This window comes from Scleropages formosus, chromosome 8 (assembly GCF_900964775.1).
Source record: "Scleropages formosus chromosome 8, fSclFor1.1, whole genome shotgun sequence".
Lineage (NCBI taxonomy): Eukaryota > Metazoa > Chordata > Actinopteri > Osteoglossiformes > Osteoglossidae > Scleropages > Scleropages formosus.
Window position 1 is genome coordinate 24,915,842 of NC_041813.1, and position 13,500 is coordinate 24,929,341.

At 38.5% G+C, this 13,500-nt stretch overlaps 1 protein-coding gene across 1 annotated transcript; it reads left to right on the plus strand.

Moving 5' to 3' along the window:
* Window positions 1-9,048: 9,048 nt before the first annotated feature.
* LOC108937310 (calcium-activated potassium channel subunit beta-2-like) lies at window positions 9,049-11,882 on the plus strand. Its single transcript, XM_018757139.2, has 4 exons — window positions 9,049-9,179; window positions 9,980-10,150; window positions 11,290-11,485; window positions 11,598-11,882. Exons 1-4 carry the CDS (start codon window positions 9,127-9,129, stop codon window positions 11,880-11,882), a joined length of 705 nt encoding a protein of 234 aa, XP_018612655.1. The 5' UTR covers window positions 9,049-9,126.
* Window positions 11,883-13,500: the final 1,618 nt, after the last annotated feature.

Consider the following 13,500-nt stretch of genomic DNA (forward strand, 5'->3'; position numbering starts at 1 on the left):
TTCATTAAAAAAAAAAAAAAAAAAAATTAAAGAAAGAGGGACTCTGCTTCACCCCAGTCACATCCTGCCTTGTGCTTTTATCTACGCACTCATTTACACACGATTGTCGGTATACTCCATGTTTATTCGGGAGAAGAATTAGCCCTAAAATGTTGGCATGGTCAAAAGCAATGTTTTCCTGGGTATGAGCAGTTTCAGCTTCGCCACCCAATAACTAAGTTCATCTTATTTTGACGGCATCTATAGTACAGTCCATAATGAATTTTTTTTTTCCCCCCTTTACAAGCAATCCTTCACTTACAAAGACCCTGAGTTAAGATGACCATTTCAAGTTCTTATATTTGGTTATAAGACGTGATGAGGACCACTCAATCTGCTGTACAATACTAGCGGTTGGCTGGACTGCCCAAAAGGCAGCATATTTGTTATTCTCTTAGTCAGTGGGCCTTTTTTGGTTAGAAAAGCTATTTGTAACAAAACAGTGATTCTATGGGACAGCATGTGGAACTCCAGGTAAGGTGAATCGCACTTGTTCATTGGTGCCATAGAGAATGATGCAGAATGCAGCTGCACAAGTCGTGTTTCACCTGCCAATGTGGGATCATGCATCTCCCCTCATCGTGTTTCTCCACTGGCTTCCTGTAGCTAGCTATATGAAGTACAACATACTATTTATGTCTCACATGATCATCGAGGGATCTGCTTCTTGATACCTTCAGGACGTGATCACACGCTACATCCCAACCAAACTGTTATGCTCCTTCACCATTGGCTGCTTGGTGGTCCTTGGCATAAGTTGCTCAAAATCAAAAGCCTGATGACTCTCAGTTTTGGCTGCAATGTGGTGGAATAACAATGCGGCACAATAAATAAATAAAAATAATAAGTACTCCCCCACTAAGTCAATGTATGCTGGTTAAACGGTAATATTTGACTATTTCAAGAATTGCATGTCCATCTCTGTTAATGTAATATACTTGTTTCTCTGAGTTGGACATTAATTAATTTTATAATGCTTTAAAACAATCTAATTGTAAATGTATGCAACAATGTTTTTGGCTTCAGCTGTTGGCAGTGCGAGTGCATGAGAGTCAGCCTGGGAAGTCTCAATACCAGCACTCTGGCGTGAACTCCTGGGTCTGTTTACCCATCATGTGATAATATAAATAAATAGTAAATATTAAGTAAACATTTACATGTTAATATCTTAACTCTAAAAAAAAAAAAAAAAAAAAAACTTCAAAGAAATTGGTTTGAATCCCACTCCTGTTGTAGTACCCTTAAGCAAGGTATTTATCCTGAATTGCCCTTGTGCAATTTAATTAGATTACACTGAATGGGATGGAACAATCATTTCATCTTCACAGTATTCCTGCAATAGACAGTCTAAGAGAAATACTGAAATAATAATGGTAGAAAAGAAGTGTACATAAAGTCAATGAGGGGGGAAGAAAAAAGAAAAAACTAAGCAATGTCTAGCTTGTCACTTAGTGTCACTGCTACTTTTTTTAATTGCTTTCTGTCAACACTAGAACGGGCACTGAGTATCCGCCATAATTAGCATTTTCACATGCTTGTTACTGGAGAGCTATTGACAGGATTTCTGGACACATAGTGCGCTGTCTCGATGATTGAACCGGGCACAGATCATTGTCTCGGGGTCACAGTGTGCTAAGTACTGCCCAGTCAGCTTGGAATGACAGTAAATCGCGAGAGGCTCTGTTGTAAGTCACAAGTGAAGGGAGGAACCCTCAAACCCACTGCGCATGAATTGCCTCCGCCACATCTTCCAGCGAGGCTTCCGCACAGCTATGAATTTGCAGAAACAGGCCTTTAATAGCTCTCGGTGGCTTTTCAGGCAGAAAAAAAAACACATCTAGTCTGTGCTGCAGGGAAAGCAGCATCACCCAGGAGATCACAAGGGTCTGCTGGAAATGAAGTCTTCCACCAGGTAGGCTTGGGTTTGGACTCTTCCTTCATTTCTGTTGTCAGTTTCCTTTATGTTGTGCATTTCTTTAATAAGAGGGATGATCAAACCAAGAGACGTGAGTAACAGGATTCACCATTAGAAATATGTATTTAAAAAAATGTGAAAACTGATGTTTCTGTAACTTTGTTTAGTATATTTTTGGTATGATGAATATTTATACCCCTGTGCTTATAAATTGTTTATACATTTATTCATATAAAGTTAAAATATAGAAAGTATTTAATAGTATTTTCATAGGAAGAATATACTGACTTTTGAAACAGTTCCACAGACATATAATGTGAAGAAATTTCAAGGTATATAAGTCAAATAGGAAATAAGTTTCATTTTGTGTTTGTACGGTCAATCTGCTTAATATAATATTTTAATCTCTGGGAAAGTTTAAATTCCAACTTAAATGGGCATTTACTGAAACATTTTTGTTCCTTTGAGCAGTATCTATAGCTTTAAGTACTAGTTAGAAATAGATTGTTTGCTGTTCAGGGGAAGTGTTAAAGGCAGAGCTGATGACGTTCTGTTGACACTGTGTGTGTACATTGTCTTGTTGCTACAGTGGGGACAGCATCATTAGTAATACACTTAGACAAGAGAAGAACGATGCCATTTGTTACATAACAGAACAGACGAGTCAATACTAACAAAGCAAGGTGTACAAAACATACGCAAGAATCAATAAACATGGTTCATTTCAGTAAGTCCATTTTCATTTCAGACTACAGACAAATTTAAAGCCTCAAGTCCCGTTGCTGTGCAACCTTATGTTTTGTCTAGCACTGCAGGGTCAGCCTGAGATTAACAAATTTATAGAAAAAGCCAATATGGTGTCTGGTGCTCAAGAAATGTAGTATTCATCAAATTTCATAACACTATTTTATATGTAATGTTAAGGTGAAGTGTTTGGGGCTGCTCTAGAGGAGGAAAAAAAAATTGCTGCTTCTGTGCAAAATTAAAGCTTTCAAACTGCATTTTGTCATTTCTAAACAAAAGTCATGTTAGTGTTGTTTTGTATAGCAAAATCTGAAGATGAGCTTGGTCTAGACTTCATCCACAAATCTGGAACAGAAGTTGTATAACGCAAACTGGGATTGCTACACATTAACCCGTTTGAAACGTATTCAAATACTATAAGCACTGGAATTTTTTTTTTTAAACCCTTTTTTTCCCCCTCGCAATACTAAATGTCTACAAAGAAATCAGTTCAGTGTTGATAATGCAGTGAATATTTGATACAACTCTTTTCATGGTAATATTTGACTGGTGATCTTACAAAGACAGGACTCAGGCCCTGCCCAAGCAACAGGTGTATCTCTTCTACAAATACACTGTCTGCGGCAGTGTATCATGTTTCCTGAATGTAATGAATAATCCTTTTCTCAGAATACGATTCAATGTTTACTCAGAGATGTTTGCTCTTGCAACAGGTTCAAAGCCTTTTGCTATAATTCACAGTACGGATTTTTTTTTTGCGTGCCTAACAAGAATTTTTAAAGAAACTATTAGAGCACCATTTTGAGGTGCTGCAGACTCAATTTATTGTAAAGGGGGCTCTTCTATAAGAAAAATAAAATTTACACAGCTTTTCCACTCCAAGGCACTAGAAATACTAGTGTCACCCCTCTTCAGACTACTCACAGTGACAAAAGGTTCCTATAAAAAGAATAGTTCCTATAAAAACTACAAAAACCCCAGTACTGTACAGTTTTATTACAAAGGGAAAACCTTATTGAGATAAGCAAAGTAAACTTGAAAATGATGAAAATGTTACTGTCCATCAGTACCTTAAAAGGAAGAATTTTTAAGGAGATCAGATACTGACAATTGGATTCAAATGCAGAATTTAATGCACATATACAGGCCAATATGCAACATTCTTTCTGATGATTAGTTTTTCAAAAAAAGAAAAAAAGAAAAAAAAAAAAAACTAGAGAAGGATTCTAGCAGATTCTTGGCATTTGTATTAGAGCAAATCCTGTAGTGAAGGACTGTAAAGCAGTTCCATATGTACAAGTCTGGATTTGGTTCTATATAAGAACTGCTGCTGAAGGGGAGGAAGCCATGTGGACACTGACCCCATATACAGGACAGAGGATGTAACAGAACATTAGTTTCATCATAGATTGCAATCATGACTGGAGGAGGGTTACTTGCATGTGGTTAAATATTTGAAATTCCCATTACTGGGTAACAACTTATAAGGTCACACCCTGTCTTAATGACGGCTTCTAGACCGGAGATGAGGGATATCATTAGACATGGGCAAAGTAGAAAAAGTACTGCTGTTTGGATGGAGGGTTCAATCTTGCCCACTCTGTGCAGTTTGCATGTTCTTCCCATATTTGTATAGAGCTTCACCCACAGCCCAAAAAGGTAATATGATCTATAAATACAAAATGAATATATAAGACCTATAGTAAAAGGCGAAGGCTTTTGTTTCTATTTGCTGCAGATGTATGGATTACAACTCTTGTAATTTATATCATTTGCTCATCAACATACTACAATACCACTTAAAAATGTGGGTTGATGTCACAAAATGCAAAGCAATGTTAAATACTGACAAAAGTCAGAATGACATAGTATAGTGTTTATTACTGAGACATAACACTCACAGAAGAAATTAATACTTCATTTTTTGTCATTCAACATGTAAAATACTTAACAGTTAAACCATTAGACAACAAAATGTTATAACTGTTGTGTACATGAAAATATTTAGGTTCAATATTACCATCATAAATGAGTGCAAAAGTTTACTTACAAGCACAGAAGGTCAAACCTTGAATGCTGTTTGGTCATGAAATGCAGACTCTTGAAGACATGATGAGTTTAAGGCTTTAAGGATGATGAAGCATAGAGTCCACATCAGACCAGCAGTTGTGGCTCAGATTCCCATTTTTTACATACTGCTGTGATTGAATGAACAGAGGTGTACAAAATCTTTCTGGATTTTTTCCACATGAGGGATTGATACAGTTAGCTATATATTTACATGCAAATTTAAACATTAAGTAATTTGTTCAAGTTTATACTTCATCTTCCTCTTCTTCCTCCTCCAAGACTTGTAATTTAGGTGTTAATGGCAAATGAGGAAAAAGTACTTTTTAAAATTTTAATTAATTACATCACAACGCTTGCTTTTTGTTCAAACCTTTTTTTGGTAAAGCTGTGAAACTGTTACTAAGGAAAATGTGCTTACTGATAACAATTAACAAATAGAATCAATGGTTTCAAGTCTGAAAAATTCGATCTCAGCCAACAGACACCCCACTGGTTCCTGGTGGCGAACAGCTAAACTGCAGGTCCATATAGAACGCCTATAGAGCAATTATATCAGCAAATTAAGACTTATTTGGGACCGCCTGCAGGGTTCATGAGCATCAACAACTCTTCTTCCTCAGCTTCTTGAACTCTTGTTTAATTAGCCCATGTTGCGCTTCAACAAGTATCTTGTAGGATTAACATCCTCACCTGAATGTCATCTTGCCGAAAGGAAACCATCATTCCAATTACCATCTTTCCAATTAGCTTATTTCCTACAGGCTCACATCATTTGTTCATTCTTGACCTTGAATATTTAAACAATATGTATAATTTACCTGTGTGTTATTTATTTGTCAGTTTGTCTAGTGTTATGGCTGACATGTTGGACACTAATAATGGAAAAAAAACTGATATTTCTAAAATGCACACTTTTTTTTGTTTCTTGGTCTGTTTTCATTTCTATGGGAAATGTACGATGCACAAAATTTCTGTGCTGTGCTGAGTATTTTCCTTATTAGAGTCTAATTGACTATATTTCCAACTTTTACAGCTATATTTTACAGCTGTACAGTTTGTGTGTGTTTTTTTTTTTATTAGATAATGTGCCTTATTTTGCTTTTTACATTAACAGAGAGGGTCTCCAAACCTTTTTTTTAACCTTCATTTTACAATGAATGATTTGTTCTTTGAATGAAAAAAGTGAAAGGCTTACTGGGCCTTTTTTACTAACATTTTTGGCTAGGTTGGTTGTTTCACACAAAATGGTGCAAAACTCAGTTCTAATCAAATTGTTAAGTAAAGTGATACATTTATGTGACCCTTCTCTCCAAAGTGACTGACTACATTAACCTCCATGCAACTATTTACCCATTTCTATAATTATAATTTTATTGGAGCAATTTCAAGGTAATTACCTTAATCAAGGGTACTACAGCATTAGGTTAAATTCAAACCAGCAACATTCAGACAGAAGGGAAAGAGCTCTGATCGCTATGCTATCAGCTGCCACAGGTGAAGTGACAAGATGATGGTCTGTGTGAACATTTTTAAATTGTATATAGAGTTCATTGAGTTACATTAAGATGCATCCAAACTGCCTGAAAAGAAAGACACTTGCTACAAATAAATAAAAAAAAAAAATAAATAAAAAAAAATATGGTATTGTAAATTGATCCATCAGAAGCCTCAGATTGTGAATTTTTAATGATGTCCCACTGGACTAAGCTTCAATTTGCCATTACAGCTGCAGCATGTGTGCTTTCCATTATAAAGTTCCTACTCTTAATAGAGCTAAAAATCTCCCATTATAAAGCAATTCAATTTGCTTGTAAATGACAATCTGAGTAGCACAAGGGAAGCTCAAATGTTTATTTTGTTATTTTTTCAGGGGCAGGAAAGTTGCTCAGCTATTTTGAATCTTCTTAAAAAAAAAAAAAACTATAATGTGACTTTTACCGAAACAGGGACACCAAGTTTGTATTACAGTTATAAATCAATGCACACATTACATTGTGTTAAACTTATAATTAAAACGTTAATTTTTTTATATTGTAGTGGTAAAGTTTGCTCATTTTCATGTTTCTTTTTGCATTTGCATACTTTAATATTAATTAGTTGGATAAATGAGCTGACTGTGCATGCTATTATGCCACTTCTGTTGAGGCCATTTGCATTTCTCTGTTGAAATCAGTCTGATGCAATTATTACATTAATGAAGTACAAAAGGGGGAGCGGTGGTGCAGTGGGTTGGACCGGGTCCTTCTCCCCGATGGGTCTGGGGTTCAAGTCCTGCTTTGGGTGCCTTGTGACGGACTGGCGTCCTGTCCCGGGTGTGTCCCCTCCAGCTTTCCGCCCTGTGTTGCTGGGATAGGCTCCGTGACCCCGTATGGAACAAGCGGTTTCATACAATGTGTGTGTAAAGGACAGAAGCATAAGAATTTTAGATGGCCAAAAATACATTGAGCGTAAACATTTTACAACACACACCCACATCGTCTGAAACCGCTTGTCCTGAGCAGGGTCACAGCGAGGCAGAGCCTAACGCAGCAGCACAGGGCACGAGGCTGGAGGGGGAAGGGACACACCCTGGACGAGACGCCAGTCCATCACAAGGCACCCCAAGCGGGACTCGAACCCCAGACCCACCCGAGAGCGGGACACGGCCAACCCCGCTGCACCACCGCCATTTTAAAACCAAAAATATTTAAGAGCAAACACAGTGATTGGTTGAACGAGGAATAAAATAAAACTGACTAAATACATTATACTGCAACAAAGTGGTCTGCTTATCAAATAACATAGCTACATGCTTGAAAATGAAATGAGTAAAAAACACAAATTAAAATTGTTTCAGCAAAAAACAATGCAAACATTCCCCACTCAAATGCCACAAAACATAATAAGTGTCATCAGTCCATCTTTTAATAGATTTAACTTTTTAAAAATGGTTTAACTGGCTGCACTTGTCGCTCATGGCTTCAGAACAGAGTAAACGAAAGTGTATTTCACCAACAGGCTGAGAGACACAGATACAGACACGCTATTCACAAAATAGTCACTGAGTCCAATACCATAATTTTTGCCGGAGCTCATTACATGGATAGCTACACATAAAACTGATAGGGAGCAAATTAGTTCTCGAATAAGACGTTAATATTAATCTATGTTTTCATTACAAAAATTGTAATAAATTTACTTTTCACTTTAATTTTCTATCAGATTTCAATAAAACTCTTGGAGTAATGAAGGCATGATGTTGACTATGAGTATACTTGGAGTATGAGCAAGATGTTGATTGACTGTATGCACTTTTAAAGGGTTTTCATTTTATTAACCATTGCTATTGAATTTATAGGTTTCCTGATTTTGATATAAAATGCTGCTGACAATGGGTGTCAGGACTTAAATATAGCAACCTTAACATGAGAACCATTATTGTACTCTTTCTGTATGTGACATAATTAATTGTAGAGTTTATTGTAACATTAGTCAAGTTATTGAGTGTTAAATTATGTGAATCAAGATCACACATTAATAGGGACTGTGAAGTTAATGAGGCACAGAGGACACAGTAACATATTTAAACTCATAGTAAGCCATACATAACTTTGCTCATTTTGAAATGAAGCCAGCATTCAAGAGTCCATATTTATATTCATATTTATACATCTACAGTGAAAAAGACAAAAAAAAAAAAAAAAAAAAAAAAAAAACCTAAAAGAAAAGGATATTATTATTAGTACAGGTCAAAATGATGACGTTCGGTCAATGTGAGCAAGAAAGTCATTGGCTGTAGGCAAACTTAAAATGTAAAGCTTTATTTGCAAAATACATATTTCTATGTATATTTCTGTATATTTTTAATGTGTCAGGTTACATTATGGCACAGCGATGCTGTTTTGGCATAAGTTCACATTATCCGAGCAACGCACTGTTACGTAAGTTTTGAATAATTTGAGCAGTTCTGTGCCTCCCCAGTTTTCTATCACAAAGTTTTATTTTCCCTTTGTGCATTTTATCCCCACATTGTCCAATAAAAATTAAATAACAAATGAGCACGCAGAAAACTGAGGACCAATCAAGCAGACGTGATGCATGATGGGTTTTGTGATGAGAAGACAGTACTTTTCATCTGTCCATCACCTTGTCCTCTCAGCTTTACTAAAGAGGATTTAGCCTAACAAGGTAAGAGGCCTAAGCCTTTGTGCATCTTTGCTCTTAGCAGGAGTCCCAGCATCACACCGCCCCCAATCCCCCCCAGCCAACGAAAGACTAAGTGGGAGGTTTGGTTTACCAAATATCTATCTTGCAGGTCATTCCAACGCCACTCTCAGAGCACCTCAGTGGGTGGGAGGCACGGTGAGGCTTCCAAGAGGATGTTCCTTTGGGCAGGAAGCAAAGGGACACCGGAATCAGAGCACAAGAAAAGGTGAAGTGCACTTTCCAGATGCATTACTTTACCATATTAAGAGGAAATTATGCTATCAATGTTCAGTTTTTGCTGAGTATGAGTAAGTAATTTTTAGTCTTAATTTTATGGCTATATTTTAACGGATATTAAATTATGCATAGTAGTTGGGGGTGTGGTGGCGCAGTGGGTTGGCCTGGGTCCTGCTCTGTGGTGGGTCTTGGGTTCGAATCCTCCTTGGGGTGCCTTGTGATAGACTGGCGTCCTGTCCTAGGTGTGTCCCCTTCCGCCCTGTGTTGCCGGGTTAGGCTCCGGCTCCCTGCGACCCTGTATGGGACAAGCGGTTCGGTTGGGGTGTGTGTAAATTATAGTACCTATTTTGGGTAAAATTATTGTTTTACAAAGTCATTTTACATATTCAGGATCTAAGAAGGAAGACAAAAATTATTTTGTTAATGTTACTGTTAAATTTCTCTAGGTAATGACGAATTGTTTATACACACACACACACACACACACACACTGACTGAAACCGTTTGTCCCAAGTGGGGTCTCGGCGAACCGGAGCCTAACCTGGCAACACAGGGCGTGAGGCCGGAGAGGGAGGGGACACACCCAGGATGGGATGCCAGTCTGTCAAATTGTTTAATAATCTATTCAGTTTAGTGAAATTTAGCTGTTGCACTAAATTTGCGGATGATAAACTCATTTCATGCCTCTTATTCTTTAGGGAATTCCTCTTTCTTTTGATTCCGGACCACGAGTCATAGAAACAGCATATTTTCAGCTAAAACTTTTTCTTTATGTGTTCCTCATGTCAGGACAATATACCAAAAAATCTGGGAGTATGACACACTGGACAAGAAAAAGACTGTGACTGCTCTGAAGGCAGGGGAGGACAGGGCTATTCTCTTGGGCCTGACCATGATCCTCTTCTCTATTATGATGTACTTCATCACAGGTATCACAGTGGTGCGTTCCTACTTAGACAGGTACAGTGATTTTATTATTAACACATGCTGTATTATTAAGAAGAGAAAGTTCCTACACTTTCCCTGCTGCATAGCTCACACTTCAGCTGTAGCTCAGACTGCTCTGCTGTAATTCCTTTTGTGCTCATGCTGCTTCGTTTACTATATTATGTTATATATGCATATTGTCATTTTATAACGTCACTGCGAAGTTTTCAATTAACTGCTAATGTGATTATATCGACACCGGCATGAATTAGTTCATGGTTACTTTTCACTGAGATGAAATATTCTGTTTTGACTTATAACAACACACAGCCAGGCTGGCTTTACTTTAAAATATTCTATTATTATTATTAATATTATTATCATTATTATTATTATTTTACTTCATGGGTGCTGCAGAAAACTGGCTTCATTACCACTCTTTTAAAAAAGTAGAATGTATGGGGACAGCTGGTAGCATAAAGGTTAAAGCTACACCCTTTAGCTCCGAAGGTTGTAGGTTTGATCCCCCTCTGGCTATAGTAACCTTGAGCAAGGCTCCTACCTTGAAAGTGCACTGGTACAAAGATTATCTGCCTCTATAAATGGGTAAACAATTGTAAGTCACTTTGGAGACAAGCATCTGATAAATATGTCTGCAACTTAAGCAGCACAAAAAAGTACACTATAAAGGAATAATTACAGCCACAAAATTGAAAGCAGTCCATCTGGAATCTATTGTTATCACACAGTTTAATGTTTTAATGTTACTTCATAGCTGACAAAACAGGTTGCCTTTGCTATTGTCTGGTTTGGTTGATTGAAGAAAGAAGGTTTCTAAGCAAAAGCCATCGCAGTTCACGCCTGATGGCATTTCCACGTCTTCCTTATTTATAATTTATAATCATTTATAATGTGAAAAGTGCTGGCAGGTTTGTGCAGCGTGATCAGCAGAGAATAAGACCCAGACATCTTCAAGGTTACCAAGTCTTCTTCAGAATGTCTTTATTCTGTGGTCAAAGACGCATGGTACAGGTGGCTCCATTTCCCTAAATGAGTCGTGTCAGATCCAGGGTATTCCATGGATTGTGTTTTGGGTACACTTGCCAAGCACAGTAATTTGCTTAGAGAACACGCATAATTTCCTTTTCTTCCTTCACCTCAATCGCATTCAGTGTGTGGACAGAGGAGTCCAGCTGCGCTGTGGTCAACTCCACCATCACGGGTGAAATGAACTGCACATACAGCTATAGCTCCGACTGCAAAAAATCCCTCAAGTACCCATGTCTACAGGTGTTTGTGACCCTCAACGCATCCGGAAAGGTCATGCGCCTCTTCTATAACGAAGAGACAAGGTACATGAACCTGGAGGTAAGTCCAGGGAGAAAGTTGACGTGTAAAATAAGTTTTCCATCTAAAAAGAAAATTTCTGCAGAATTTCACATGACGCTGTCTTTCAGTACGTCCTTTCTTTACTTTCCAGTGTTTTTTTGTACCAAACTGTCGGAAGGATTACGCGGATATGCACGCAGTTATTGCCAATATTTACGAGCGCTTGAAGCTTCTCCCACAAGTGCGCTGCTATTATGATCGAGCAGAACATCAGGACAGTGTTCTTCTGACTCAGCTCTACAGCCGTGGGATGGTCTTCTGGTCACTTTTGTGGCCCACCATCATGTTCATCGGGGGCACCATCATCATCGCATTGGTGAAACTTACACAATACCTCTCACTGCTCTGTGAAGAAATCAGCAGAATTAAAAGGTGAAGAAGTCACAAAACTGAGTCCCGGAATTATAAGAGATGATCATCATAAACTGAAGACTGAAAAAATCTGGCAAAGCCTTTAAGCATAAACACTTTTTAAGCATTTTTAATGACTGCTAATAATGAGCAGAAACCATAGGCCTGGTTTATACTGTATTTTATATTATATTAGTATTTCAGAACTGCACTGCTGTTTACGTTCCATGTTACGCAGTCATTGAATGGGGGCTTTGTAAAATAATTCTATATTTGTTCTTTCTAAGTGCACTTCAATAGCTGGAGAGGATTACACACACAGTCTGAAGCTGCTTGTCCCGAGTGGGGTTGCGGAGAGGCGGAGCCTAACCCAGCGGGGCAGGGCTGAGGGGACACACCCCGGATGAGACGTCAGTCTGTCACAAGGCACCCCAAGCAGGACTAGAACCCCAGACCCACCAGAGAGTAGGCACAGACCAAACCCACTACGTCACCGTGCCCCCCCTCAGTAATAAAACAAAAGAAAAAAATATTTTAAGTAAAATTATGGCGTCAGGGTACGTTTCTTACTGCCGGTACATTTGTTTCACGTCAGCGTCACAGTCACAGACAAGGTTTAAATATAATTTGATTCTTCCGTGAGGTCTCGTGAAGAAGTTAAAATTAAAGATGAAGACAAAATGAGCTCATCTTTTGATTTTTGTGCCTGAGAAATAGTACTGCTATAAGTGGTACTAAAGTACTCACTGTTTTGTCTGTAACCCCAACAAAACCATGGGTTCTCGTTACTGTAACAATAAAAATAATCATTAGAATGACATTAAAGACGAGATTGGAAATACACACACACCCTTTCAGAACCGCTTGTCCCATACGGGGTCGCGGAGCCTACCCTGTAACACAGGGCGTAAGGCCAGAGGGTAAACACCCAGGACGGGACGCCAGTCCATCGCAAGGCACCCCAAGCGGGACTCAAACCCCAGACCCACCGGAGAGCAGGACTGTGGTCCAACCCACTGCGCCACCGCACCCCCTAGGTTGGAAATATTTTTTATAAATTATCATGGCTGCCACCACAGTGAGCAAAAAATGCTAAGGACAGACATGAATGTGTGAATTTGTGCTTTCAAAAAATTACCACTAAACACAGAACATAAGTTAATGACATCAGAACATCAGTTAAAATAAAAAAAAATAATTAAAAAAAGTATTCTCCTAAAAATAATTTCCATTTCAGCAGGGGGTGCGGTGGTGCAGTGGGTTGGACTGGGTCCTGCTTTCCAGTGGGTCTGGGGTTCGAGTCCCGCTTGGGGTGCCTTGCGACGGACTGGCGTCCTGTCCTGGGTGCGTCCCCTCCCCCTCTGGCCTTACGCCCTGTGTTGCCGGGTGGGCTCCGTGACCCCGTATGGGACAAGCGGTTCAGAAAGTGTGTGTGTGTGTGTGTATTTTCCATTTCACAATTACAGCTGCATCACTCTAGATAGCTACTTCTTATTTTTGGAATGCAGTGATTGAGCATAAATAAAAAGGTTACCTGGTTTAAATTTAAATGTAGGAAGCCCTTGAAAGACTTACATGAAATACCACTCACTGAATTTATGGAATTAAATCTGAGGAAAGAAATCCTGTCAACAGCAGCATTG

Coding starts and splice junctions, on each gene's coding strand:
- LOC108937310 (XM_018757139.2), top strand. CDS start 9,127: ATGTTCCTTTGGGCAGGAAGCAAAGGGACACCGGAATCAGAGCACAAG. Junction 9,180..9,979: donor GAATCAGAGCACAAGAAAAG/GTGAAGTGCACT, acceptor TCCTCATGTCAG/GACAATATACCAAAAAATCT. Junction 10,151..11,289: donor GTGCGTTCCTACTTAGACAG/GTACAGTGATTT, acceptor AATCGCATTCAG/TGTGTGGACAGAGGAGTCCA.